Genomic DNA, 12539 nt, shown 5'->3' on the forward strand with positions numbered 1-12539 from the left:
TTTCACAATGATTAGAATTGCCACAAAGCAGTAACTGAATAAATATGGCTAATAAATGGATAGATGAATAAATGAATAATAAAAAGAAAATTATGTAGATGATAATGGTATGGGTCACAAATCATCTGGTGAAAAGGCAAAGTCTTGTATTTTAACACAATTAAACTTACAGTGTAACATCATTCAACTTAAAATACAGAACAAGGGTTTTAACCAAAGCTGAGATGAATGCATAATGATTTTTTCCCCTTATATTTCAGCTCTGAAGAAAGTGTTTGCTGAAAATAAAGACATCCAGAAACTGGCAGAACAGTTCGTTCTCCTCAATCTAGTCGTAAGTTTACCTTTCATATCTCCAACATAGTTCCTCATGGTTCATTTTCAGAAATGGATGAATCACATTTTCTGTGCATCTTATCAGACCACATTAACTGGGATCTCTTTCCAATATTAGAAGGAAAAGGATAGTTTGTCTTCTTAATAAGCTTTTTCACTTATCTGGTAATAGGCTTGGCTTCTTTGAGAAATGCTATGGGCAGGATATTCTTTGTTGCTCTAACAATGGCAAGGATTTTGTATTTGCAAATTGTTTCCTGTGCCTTTCCTACCCACCCTCAGCTTCTCGATCCCTGTCTCCCCCTCTCTCAAAAGGCAGCTCCCCAGCTGTCCAAATCTACTCATGTCTCTTACACTTGTCATTCTCACCATCATCACCACCATCCTCCTCCCGATGATATTCAGGTTTTCTAGCTGCAAATTATTTTTACTCCATAAATAAATGGGGTCAATTTTCCTTCTAAAAGTAAAACAACTATGACTATATGTCTCCTTGAGCCTGTCTCCCTCTTTTTCAAAGAACAAGCAACACCCATAATTCTTTCTCACCTCCCTCCATTCACCCCTCTTCCTCTAACCTTATCATCAGAAAATTGAAGAATCTCTACTCACTTCCCTTTTCTTTCCACATTTTTTATTCTCTATGGACATCATCTATACATACATGTAATCTATTCCTAGGTGCAGATTTCTACATCTTGATCCAAATATGCAACAACTTTCACTTTGTCTTCCCACCCATAACTAGTTTACCTCGTAACTAGTTTAAACATAATGGGTTGCATACTGAAGCAATCACTCTGAGGCTTTCCAAAAAGCTGATCTTTATTCCTATGTCATTAAAAGTGGTACTCCTCTAGATGGTACTCCCTGTTCTCCTATTCTTAAGTTCATAATATTCTTGAAACAGTGCTTCCTTATAAACTCGGGACTATGATTTTAGTGTATGACTTCTGTATTTCACCTACTGTTACATTTCTCCCTATTACAACATAAACCCATCTATCTGACCCTTCATAGTTGCAGAACAATCATTCTATTGTCTTAAGAGAATCTAAAACAGTCACCAAGTTGGGGTCATGGTATCTCAGGGCCTGGGTGCTGTCCCTGAGTTCTTTTGATCAAGGCTAGCATTCTACTACTTTGAGCCACAGCACCAATTCTACTTTCTGGTGGCTAGGTTAAATGGAGATAAGACTTTTCTGCCTGGGCTGGCTTTGAATCATGATTGTCAGATCTCAGTCTGCTGAGTAGCTAGGATTACAGGCATGAGCCACTGTCCTTTTCAGTGGTTCTTAATTGTCTGAGCAGAGGAAAACATTGGAGCATGTGCACAAGACATGCATGAGTTGACTCCTGAAATAGAACCACCATACACCATACACCATACACTCAGGCATACCTAATTCTTCAGCCCTTCCCAAGCTCCTGGCCATATGAGAAAACCTGATGCTCTTCCTCTCCATCCCTGTGCACTTGTGTCTCACCATGTGGCCTTCTCTTGTACCTGACTCGTGTTCAGAAAGCCCTAGAAGACCTTGTATATCAAGACCAATTAATGTCCTGCTCTGAGCATCCACTGAATCAGCATATCCCCACTAAAACTTTTTTTTTTTTTTTTGGCCAGTCCTGGGCCTTGGACTCAGGGCCTGAGCACTGTCCCTGGCTTCTTTTTGCTCAAGGCTAGCACTCTGCCACTTGAGCCACAGCGCCGCTTCTGGCCATTTTCTGTATATGTGGTGCTGGGGAATCGAACCTAGGGCCTCATGTATCTGAGGCAGGCACTCTTGCCACTAGGCTATATCCCCAGCCCCCCACTAAAACTTTTGAGTCAGCCTGGCACCTATGGCTCACACCTGTAATCCCAGCTCCTCAGGAAGTTGAGACCTGTTAATCAAGCTTCAAAGCCAGTCAAGGCAAACCACTCTGAGAAATTCTTACCTCCAGTTAATCAGTAAAAATACAGAAATGGAGATTTGCCTTGAGCTCCAGCCTTGAGTTAAAAAGTTAAGCAAGAATACAAAGCCTTGAGTTCAAGCCCCAGTACTGGCACAAAAGTAAATAAATATACAAATAAATAAACAAATAAATACCTTTGAGTCATCTGCTGGATCCTCAGTATTCATTTTTCTGTCTGTATCCTTCAAAAGACTATGCATTTACCAAAGATAAGCACTGCATCTTGCTAAATCCATAAATTCTAACTTAACACTAGCGGAATACCCAAAAATCTTGTCTGGGTTGATAATCTTTCCAACTGCTCTTCTCATTGATCTGTCTCCTCCTATGCCCTCCAACGTGTCTTCTTAAACCATCATCAATCCCTTTCAATACTTCCCTCCTTCCTTTCTCTCTCTCTCTCTCTCTCTCTCTCTCTGTGTGTGTGTGTGTGTCTACACACAAGCACGTGCATGTGCATGCACATGCCAGGCCCAGGCCTTAAACTCAGGGCTTGGTCACTGCCCCTGAGCTTTGTTCCCTCAAGGCTAGCACTCTATCACTTTAGCCACAGTTCCACTTCCAGAATTTTTTAAATTTTTTTGGCAGGGGAGGGGAGAGGTTAATCGAAGATTAATCTCTTGGTCTTTCCTGCCCAAGTCAGCTTTGAACTGCAATCTTCAGATCTCAGCCTCCTGAGTAGCTAGGATTACAGGCATGAGCCACTAGTATCCAGCATCAACCCTCAGGCTTGAAGATTTGCTATGTGACTCAACTTCTGCATCACAGCCCCTCCATCTTCTTATCCATGTGCATACCTTGTCTCATTATATGCTCCAAACTCTCTGTAAAAGAAATGAGCCTTGAGTTACATTAGGTCTCTGGTAAAGTAACGGTCTCAGCCTTTAGGTAGCAAGTTTGAAAGTCACTGAAGAGCAAATAAACTAAAAGTTGTTTTGTTTTGTTTTCATCTCAGTATGAAACAACTGACAAGCACCTTTCTCCTGATGGCCAGTATGTCCCCAGGATTATGTTTGTGGGTAAGTGGCAGGGACATTGGGGTTAAACACTCTCAAGATTGGTATTCCTTCCTCTGACCTCCCCACCTTCATCTTCCTCTTCACCATGGTCAAGGCCACCCTCCAAGCTGTAGAAAGGCAGATGACATTTCAAGGCGTATGACACCCCTTTAGGTTTTACATTTTTATTAGAAAAATGTGAGCTTCTGTCAATTTCCACAGCTGACTTCTCATCTGCTCATTTGAACTTTTCATCTCAAATGTATCTGAGAAGGCCAACTCTCTTATTGGCCCTACATTGCTCAGTGGTGTTTTGTTTTTTTTACTTATGAATAATTATGTTCAATATAGTTGCCCCAGCATGACCCTGTGGTAGAATTTCCATAAGTGTTTGTTGAGTGAATGAATAAATGCACTGAGTTTGGCTTTGACCAAACTCAAATTGATTTAAGAAAAATCCTTACTAAACATATAACATAGAGTTCATTCTAATCAAGAAGTTCACCAAGTTTGCAATAAATGTATAAAATAAGAGGAACAAAAATAAGCAGTGGGGCTTTCATGGATCCTAAACAATGAAAGCAATGTCTAGCCATATTGCAGGAGCTTAGTCAATGTTGGTGCATAAATCTCTCAGAGGATATGTGCTGAGAATTTTTTTTTGCCAGTCCTGGAGTTTGAACTCAGGGTCTGAGCACTGTTGTTGTCTTCCTTTTGCTCAAGACTAGCACTGTACCACTTGAGCCACAGCACCACTTCCAGCTTTTGCTGTATATGTGGTGCTGAGGAATCGAACCCAGGGCTTCATGCATGCTAAGAAAGCACTCTACTACTAGGCAATATTCCCAGCTAAGAATTTGTAGTTACATTTCAATTCACTGGAGTCGCTTTTTTTTGTTGAACTCAATGCCATAGGAAATGCAATGCCTTGTACTACTATTTTTAATACTGTAGAAAATTTAGTGGCTTAATGTTATTGTTTTTGAATGTATATTTTAAGGAATATGAATAAAATCTTTAAGAGGAGACACTTTTCAACACTAATATATCTATAAAATCTGCAGGCCAAACTTCTAAAACAACAATAACAAAAGTGACGGGAGAATATGGAATGCTGAACTAGAGAATGGATTAGATTAGGTTCTCTCAGGATTTAGAACAATCAGAGTCTTAACATGGAAAGAGAATTTGTAGGTCATGTAGTTATGCTTTTGTGGGACTTTAGTCTCCTATAAAATGTCTAAGTACATTTAACCCTCATTTGTTTCCTTCAGTCATAAGCAGCAACCGCACTGTAGTTTGCTCTAGCAGCTCGGTGGGTCTATTCCTCCATTCTGACCACATGTTAATACCATATGGAGGATTTAAAAGAACAGGCTTTTCAGGCCACCCCTCAAACCAGTTAAATAGGAACTTCTAGGGGTGGTACAAGCAGTCATAATTTTAAAGGCCCCTTAGATTGTGAAGTATAAGCTCCTGTAGGTGTTGAAATAATTTTTCTCATACTAAATTGTCCCATAGCATTATATTTCACACAGCAGGTCTTTATTTAATAAGTGAATGTCTATTTCTGGTCACTGATGCTGCTGGTTCTAGTCCAATATTCTAAATGATAAACCCCCAAAAGGATCTCACATGCCTTCTGTGTTTTCAGGACATGTGATTTAGGCTCCTTAAATCATGACTCTTATTTTTGGAGGTACTGTGGTATTGTGCATGCTAGACAAGCACTTTACCACTGAACTACTTACTCAACCCCCAATCACCCAATTTCTAGATCTCTTTACACCCCACTTTCCTTTTGGGTGTACCATGTGTGCATGAGTATGTGTGTCTCTCTAAATTTCCTCTATACAAAACTTTTTTTGTCAATAGTGAGGTGTAAACTCAGGCCAGCACATTTTCTCAGCTTGCTCACTTGACTGGTGATCTACCACTTAAGACATGTCTCCAATCTGACTTTTTGCTAGTTAATTAGAGATGGACTCTCTAAAACTTTTCTGCTTGGGCTGCTTATGTTTTTTATTTATATTTTATGTATTTTGTTATGTATACATGTTATATACTTATTATATGGCTTATATATTACATTGTTGTATAATTATATATATATATATGAAAACCAACATTGGATATGTGTTTCTAATTATCTTTGTTACTCTTAGTAAAAATCACCTGCCACATAATCACTCCAAAAGTTTACAATAATTCTGTACTGGAGAATGTTATTTGCACCAAAGCAGCAAATACCCAAAATGTATGCCCTCCTCTTTTCAAATCACATTAAGTTGGACAGTAGTGTTCAAAACTTTTTCCACAAATAGCACTATGTAGCTCTTGGATCTTCCCAGCCCTCTTCTTGTTATTATCTGCCATAGGCTGGGGAGCAGCATAGATGGAATGGCATTTGATGGAATGCAGCTCGATACAGTGGGATCCACTGCTTCTTTCACAGAATAAAGATTCAATTTGGATCATTTGCAAACAAAACATACCCTTCCCTTCGTTTTATCATTGCAGATCCCTCCCTGACCGTCAGAGCAGACATCACTGGAAGATATTCAAACCGTCTCTATGCTTATGAGCCTGCAGACACACCCCTATGTAAGTGTTATTTCCAAGGTGGATGCTATCCAAGTACCAAACATGTCCCTTTGCCATAGTGATGTGATGCTAGGCTGCAGGTGAGGTGAGCGAGAGCTCTGATTAAGGATGCCAGAGAAAACGTTTGATTCTAATTAGCCTAGTGTCCTCAGATAAATCCCTTTCCATCTCAATTGTTTTCTTTAATTCAAAAATCAGGATGAATTATTTAGATTATCTTTTTTTCTGTGACCACATTACCTTCCACTTACATTTCTCCTAGGCAGACATCAGGCCAGCTTATTGAAGTTGAATTCAGGTTCAATTTAAAGATTAGTAGGGAAGGTGATCCTAAGAGTTACCATAAAAAAGGCAGTAAGAGAGAACTGAGACATGGGGGAGAGAGAGACAAAGACAGAGATGACAGAGACAGACAGACACAGATTGAAGGGCTTAAGACAAATGAAGTAACTAAAGGGGAGAATGTATGTATATATGACATGCAATCAGTCCTTCTGTCAATATTGAGTTTTATCCTAAGAACCACTAATTGTAGTCAACTATCATAGCTGCCTATACCCATCATGACCAATACATTCCCTATTAGCCAACATGTTGCTATTTAAATTACTCATCATTAAAATTGAAAGCTTAGTTTTTCAGTTTATACTTCCCACATTCCATATGTTCACAGACTGTGCCCAGATACTATGATGATATTTTCATCACCACAGAATTTTCTGCTGTGCAGTGCTGACATAAGAGTATTATGCTGGAAAGGACAGGGTCTACTTACAGGTCCATAGGAGAGTTCCTCATTAACAATGTCTCGAGGGGGAAGCTGTGAGGACAAGGGAAAATTTATTCCTAGAACTGGCCAATGTCAATAGTGTTGAGACAATATCGTATATCTTTATAAGAGCTAACTCTTTAAACGCCATAATCCTATCCTTGCTCTGCTTTGCAGAACAAGCATTCATTAATAAATATTGTAGAAGGGACCAATAGCATTTGTCCAGTGCTGATCACATGAACATCTTATTCCAGTGGATCACATATCTCATGTCACAAACTAGTACCGAAGGCTAGTGATGTAGTAGCCTGGCCGGAGCAGTAGCTGTGCCACTAGTTAGCTGTGTGACTTCAGGCAAAGAACTAAGTCTTTCTGAAGTACTGAGTAGAGTTTCTGTGATGATTAGAAGAATTTGTCTGGGTAAAGCAAGTCAGTTTGCTGGGGTTATATTCTAGCTACTTCTAAATAATTTTCAGTAGCTATGCATAGCTAACACATAAAATGTATCTCAAAATAACCAAATATATTATGGTGTTGATAAGAGTTAATAAAGAATTTCTTCTGGAAAAGGAGTTAGAGAAGGAAGAGCTGAAAAAGAAAAAACAGAACTGAAGGAAATGAGTCATCACAAAATCTACTTAAGATAATTTTGGGGAGAAAATACAATCAGATCAGCAACTAATTGCCCTTTGGCTAAGCAGCCCCCTTTACAGTGAAGAGAAGCCAAGTGCAGGGATTTAGTTCATCTTTTGATGTGGTTTGTGATGACATGTTGATTGTCTTATCTTTTTCCACATCAGTGTATGACAATATGAACAGAGCTCTCAAGCTACTGAAGACTGAGTTGTAGAGAAAAAGCAAACTGCAAAACTCCTCCCTTTGTGTGGAGCCCTGAGACTTGGAACGAGAGATTTTTAGAAGATCAGAAGATGCCAACAAACTGAGGGGCATACAGTTTCTTACGGTTTCATGTTACAAAAGCTATTTAAAGAAAGAAAAAAAAATCTTGGGTTCAAGCACATGTGAAAATATTATTGTTAACTACTCTAGTGAGCTATGATTTTCTAAGAAGTAAATACTTTTGGAAGTACTCAAAATTATTGTTTATTTTCCCCAACTTGGTTTTTCACAGAAAAGTGACTGGATACATGTATCAAATAGCACTATACTATTACACAAAGACCAAAGACAACCAAAGTTATCACACTACAGGGTCTCAGTGATGAAAATGGGCAGGAGTATAACTGAAAGAAACCTCAAATAGCACATTTTAGTGTGAAGAAGATGCAGAAAGGCATCTAAGAAAATCAGGTTTCTACTTAAGAGCCAAATCTCCTCGCCCTGTCCAGAAATTCCTGGGCAAACACTTAAATTGTAGATATTTTTGACCCACGCTGGGAAAAGCCTGTGGCAAGAATATTTCTTCAAAAGAATAATTTAGTAGAAATATCATCTAAAGAATATCTATACCTATAAGCACCTCATGAAGACATTCTGGGAGTTAGCCTTGTGGCCTTGAATAAATTTAGTTAAAACTGATTCACCTTCTTTGCCAACATGTGACTGTCTAAGGAGGAAAGCCAAGGGAAAGGACAATGACAGCAAGTCGATGAGGGAGAGGTCAAAAGTCAATACTGTTTGGACCAGTTGTGAGAGGGTGGTACATTGGGCAGACAAGTAGTTTGTTCTACTTTTAATGCAACATTCTGACTCACAAAAATTACAAATGTGCATTTTGTTCTTCACTCCTTATTTAAGCTCACATTTATTGTTCTATGAAATGCCTCTACCACCGCACCCCCACTGACTTTTTGGCTCCTCTCTGTGGTGATTACCTGTTGTGATTACCTGTTGGCCTTATAGAACAGTCAGTAATTCACAATCCCTTTTCTGGGCAGATCCCTAGGCATTGTTCATTTCCCTAGCCTAAATAGTCTACCAGCAATGCTGCGCTGACTCTCATAGTGAAGATATATCTATCATTAGTAGTAGGTTTTGAGGACATATCATCAACTTAACAACATTCAAATCTTACACTAAAATATCATCATGGGATTAGCTCCTCTCTCATAAGCAGGTCATTTACATATGCGGACAGAAGTACAACATTCCATTTAGAAAGTATTCTGAGGGCTAAAACAAGGAAAAAGGAGAATTTTACTTCTTTATTTGTCTTGTATGACACCTTAGAAATGATTCAAGTTTCTTCTGTATTACAGAAAAACAATTTTTTTTCCCCATTGAGCTGCTAGAAAATGTTACGTACTTAAAAAAAAAAAAAAAAGTAAACCCAGGCATAATGGTTCATGCCTGTAATCCCACATTGGTGGCCAAGGCAGGAGGATCATGAATCCCAGGCCCACACAATGAAACATATTCTTACAAAAGAGGAGCCAGGTGCAAGCAGTTCACACCTGTAATTATAAAGCTACTCAGGAGGCTGAGATATGAAGATTGTGGTTCAAAGCCGACCTGGGCAGGAAAGTCAAGAGACTCTGATCTCCATTTAACTATCATATAACCAGAAGTGGAGCTGTGGCTCTCAAGTGGTAAGAGCATTAACCCTAAGCAAATAAGGCTCAGTGACAGTGCTCAGGCACTGAGTTCAAGCCCTGAACCGGCACAAAAAGAAAAAAAATCAAGTAATAAAATGTCATTAAGACATATAAACAATTCTTATATCTTTAGGAAATTAAATGTCATCTGTAAAAGTGATAAACAAGAAGAAATAGAAAGACCGAAGTTAAAAAATTATTTCTATGCTATATTTGCAACTATAGGAAATGTGTAGGTACGTTCTGAAGAGTTGAAGATTAAAATATGAAAATATTCTAAGCTCCTGAAAACACTAGCAATGCCTAGTCTACCTTTTACCATGTCACAATCTTTCGCTTGTGCTTAAATAAATTTTGAATGAAAATGCACACACACCACTTCCCTGAGAAATAGGTAGTCAAGAACAATAACATTCACTAGTACTCTAAGATCAATGAGTGTCCAACCGCTGAATCAGCACATTAATAACCCCACAGAAATGTAATAAGGTGGTTCCTAAAAATGTTAAACAAAATTACCAGACAATCCAGCATTCCCACTTCAGGGTTTACGCCCAAAGAAATGAAAGCATCTCACAGTGGCATTCTTCACAATAGATGAAAGAGGCAATCCAAATTTCAGGAAAACAAATCATGGCACAAACATACAATGGAATATTAGTCAATCTTTAAAAAGAAGGAAATCCTGGTACATGTTACAACACAGGTAAATCTTGAAGGTATTATGTATGCTAGGTGAAAGAAACAAAGCAGGAAAAGACAAATATTTGAAAAGTCTGTGTTGTGCCAAGTCGCAAGACCACCCCCAAGAAGACCACCGAGATTTAGACACTCCGAAATGCAAAAGCAAGGCAAGGCTTTAGTTAACGAGCTGCCAACTCAGGCCTCGTCCTACCCACCGACACAGCGGAGGTTAGGAGGAAGCCCCGAGCTGTGATTACACAGGGCTTATAAAGGCAAAGAACAAGGTTACAACAATCAGGTGTGCAGGCAAGATTAGGACACAGGTACAAATCTGATTGGCTCAGGGTTTAATTCTAAAATGGGGTTCACGTGGTGGGGCCTGACTTCAAAGTCTGGCACCTCAGTCTGCTTACATGGACTATCTAAGACAGTCTTCACAGAGGGTGGAGTGGAGGTTGCCTGGGGAAAGGAATAGAGTATAACTGATTAGTGAGTGTGGAGTTTCAGTTTGGGAAGATGAAATGTTCTAGGAATGGTGATGATAGATAACACAATGTATGTGTAATAAGGCCATAGAACTACAAGCTTCAAATGATTACAATGAATTTTATACTGTACACATTTTTGCCACAATATTTTTTCCTCACTTTTACCAGAGCTCCCGTATCTTAGGAGGGAAATCTATAAAAAATATTGGTAATAAAGCTACAGAAAGGATTTATGCAGATGGCCAACACACTTGATTAGCCATGTTTCACCATATCAGAACTAGAATCTTCTTGAAATGATAATCTCTGGCTATGTCTATTTTGATTTGTTGGTCTCCACCCCACCCCTTGTGTCCAGTAATGGTACTTAATTACTGAGATCTTCCTTTCAATGATCAATGGTAAGGATGGGAGCTGGAGGGTAACAGAAAATGAGAATTAGACCTCTCAGCAGTTCAAAGACTTCAAAGTTCAAGTCAGCTTGACTCATTAAAAGGCCACATGCCAAGTAATGACCTCACTTCTTTGCAAAAGGTGAAATACTCAAAGTAAGCAAACAGGCCGAAGTCCATTCCTCCATGTGTATTTTAACTCATAGGCAATTCCCTCAATTCCTTATTTGAAAATGAATTCCAAAAGCTGGCTTTCCTCAGAAAAGTGAGAAATGGCTTGCCATAATGGTAGAAAAATCTGAATTTCTCTTTTTCCCATTGTCTGAGAGTTCAAGACTACCTTTGCTAGTTGTGATATTCCGCAAAAAAAAAAAAAAAAAAAACACCCAAAAACTATCCTGACAAGCCCTGTCCTCTCCACCACCCTCCCTCCCTCAACCACCCAACTTTACTCCACCCACACCCTCACTATCCAGAAGTCTGGAAAAGTTGGTCTTAAACTTCACTGTTCCCTTCAATAAAAACAACACTGGACATGTGTGAGTGACATGTGTCCAATTCATCATGTGTGTTTTTCTCCTCTGAAAACCATTCTCAGTACTTTGCCAGTGAAGAAGTAAAATGGTTTAGTAAAGTAAGTGTATTTTCAAGGGAATGAGCAAACGGAAACAAGGTTAGACAAATATTTAGAAGACTGGGAGGGAGGTCTTGGCTCAAGGGATCTAAGAACTAAACACCACACTCCTGTTTTCCTCTCCCTCTCTGAAAGATCCCATTAAGTATATTATTAAGGTTGAGCATGTAAAACTGGTTTCATACCAAACATACTGATGCTCAGAGAACTGAAGTATCTGAGATGAATTTGAGACACGGTGAGTTCAAATTTTAGAGATTGTGGTCAAATTTGTGTTCCTCTGTATTAAAAACTATTTCTTCTAGCTAAAATTTCACCATTAACATCAAAGGCAATGAGGCACATGTTCCCAGGAAAATTCCTCTACATGGAATATGTAAACAGGAAATTGGAGAGCTTTCTTCTAAGTAGTCCTTTTTTTGGTAAGGAAAGGTTTGTAAAAAAGGAGATTTATTATTTGAGCCTGCCTACAGACCTGGGTGTGAGCCATCCCTCCTCTCTGGCAGTGTTTTGTACACACAGGCAGTGTCTTCCAGTAATCCTGAGACCTGCCTGGACTCCTTCAGGCTCACAACAGGAGCATTCAGGACTCAAAGTGGTCATGTTCAGATACCTTTCAGTGGCCACTATGATAGAGTAGAATGGGAGCAGTATCTTTATATCCAGACACACAGCACCTCAGAGTGGGCTGGTAATCCACAATCTTCAGATTTGCCTAATGACAAAAGATGTATTCCGTGAGCGAGAATAATCCACTGAGGCACAACTTAAGGTGGGAAGGGGTTTTATTTACAAAGGGATTTTATTTACAATCTGAAATCTGGAAGAGAGCTACCCTCCACCTCCCAATGCCTGCCTGCGACTACCTTGTCCTGGGTTAGTTACCCAGAACCCAGACCTGAGACCTGTCTTGACCTGAACTCCGAACCTCCACCTTAATTTCTAACCACCTCTGCCTCCTGGCCTCCAAATCTCCAAACCTCCAGAGGAGCAAGCTTCCTTCCTGTAGGCCTTTTCAAGTTTTAAGCCTCATCAAGCCCCACTCCACCCCCCCCCCCCCCCACAGGCTTTAGGCTTCTCTGCCAGCCTCAGGCTACAGACTCTCCTTCAGGCCTCC

At 39.5% G+C, this 12539-nt stretch overlaps 1 protein-coding gene across 2 annotated transcripts in view; it reads left to right on the top strand.

Annotated features, from left to right (window-relative positions):
- Agr2 (anterior gradient 2, protein disulphide isomerase family member) overlaps window positions 1-7713 on the top strand; it is a 33530-nt gene extending 25817 nt beyond the window's left edge. For both annotated transcript variants that reach the window (XM_048337830.1, XM_048337831.1), the window contains exons 5-8: window positions 261-334; window positions 3251-3314; window positions 5814-5897; window positions 7470-7713. In XM_048337830.1, coding sequence (XP_048193787.1) covers window positions 261-334; window positions 3251-3314; window positions 5814-5897; window positions 7470-7519 — 272 coding nt within the window. In that variant the 3' untranslated portion in view covers window positions 7520-7713. The remainder of the gene's footprint in view (window positions 1-260; window positions 335-3250; window positions 3315-5813; window positions 5898-7469) is intronic.
- The last annotated feature ends 4826 nt before the right edge of the window (window positions 7714-12539 follow it).

The sequence above is a fragment of the Perognathus longimembris genome, chromosome 2 (genome assembly GCF_023159225.1).
Source record: "Perognathus longimembris pacificus isolate PPM17 chromosome 2, ASM2315922v1, whole genome shotgun sequence".
Lineage (NCBI taxonomy): Eukaryota > Metazoa > Chordata > Mammalia > Rodentia > Heteromyidae > Perognathus > Perognathus longimembris.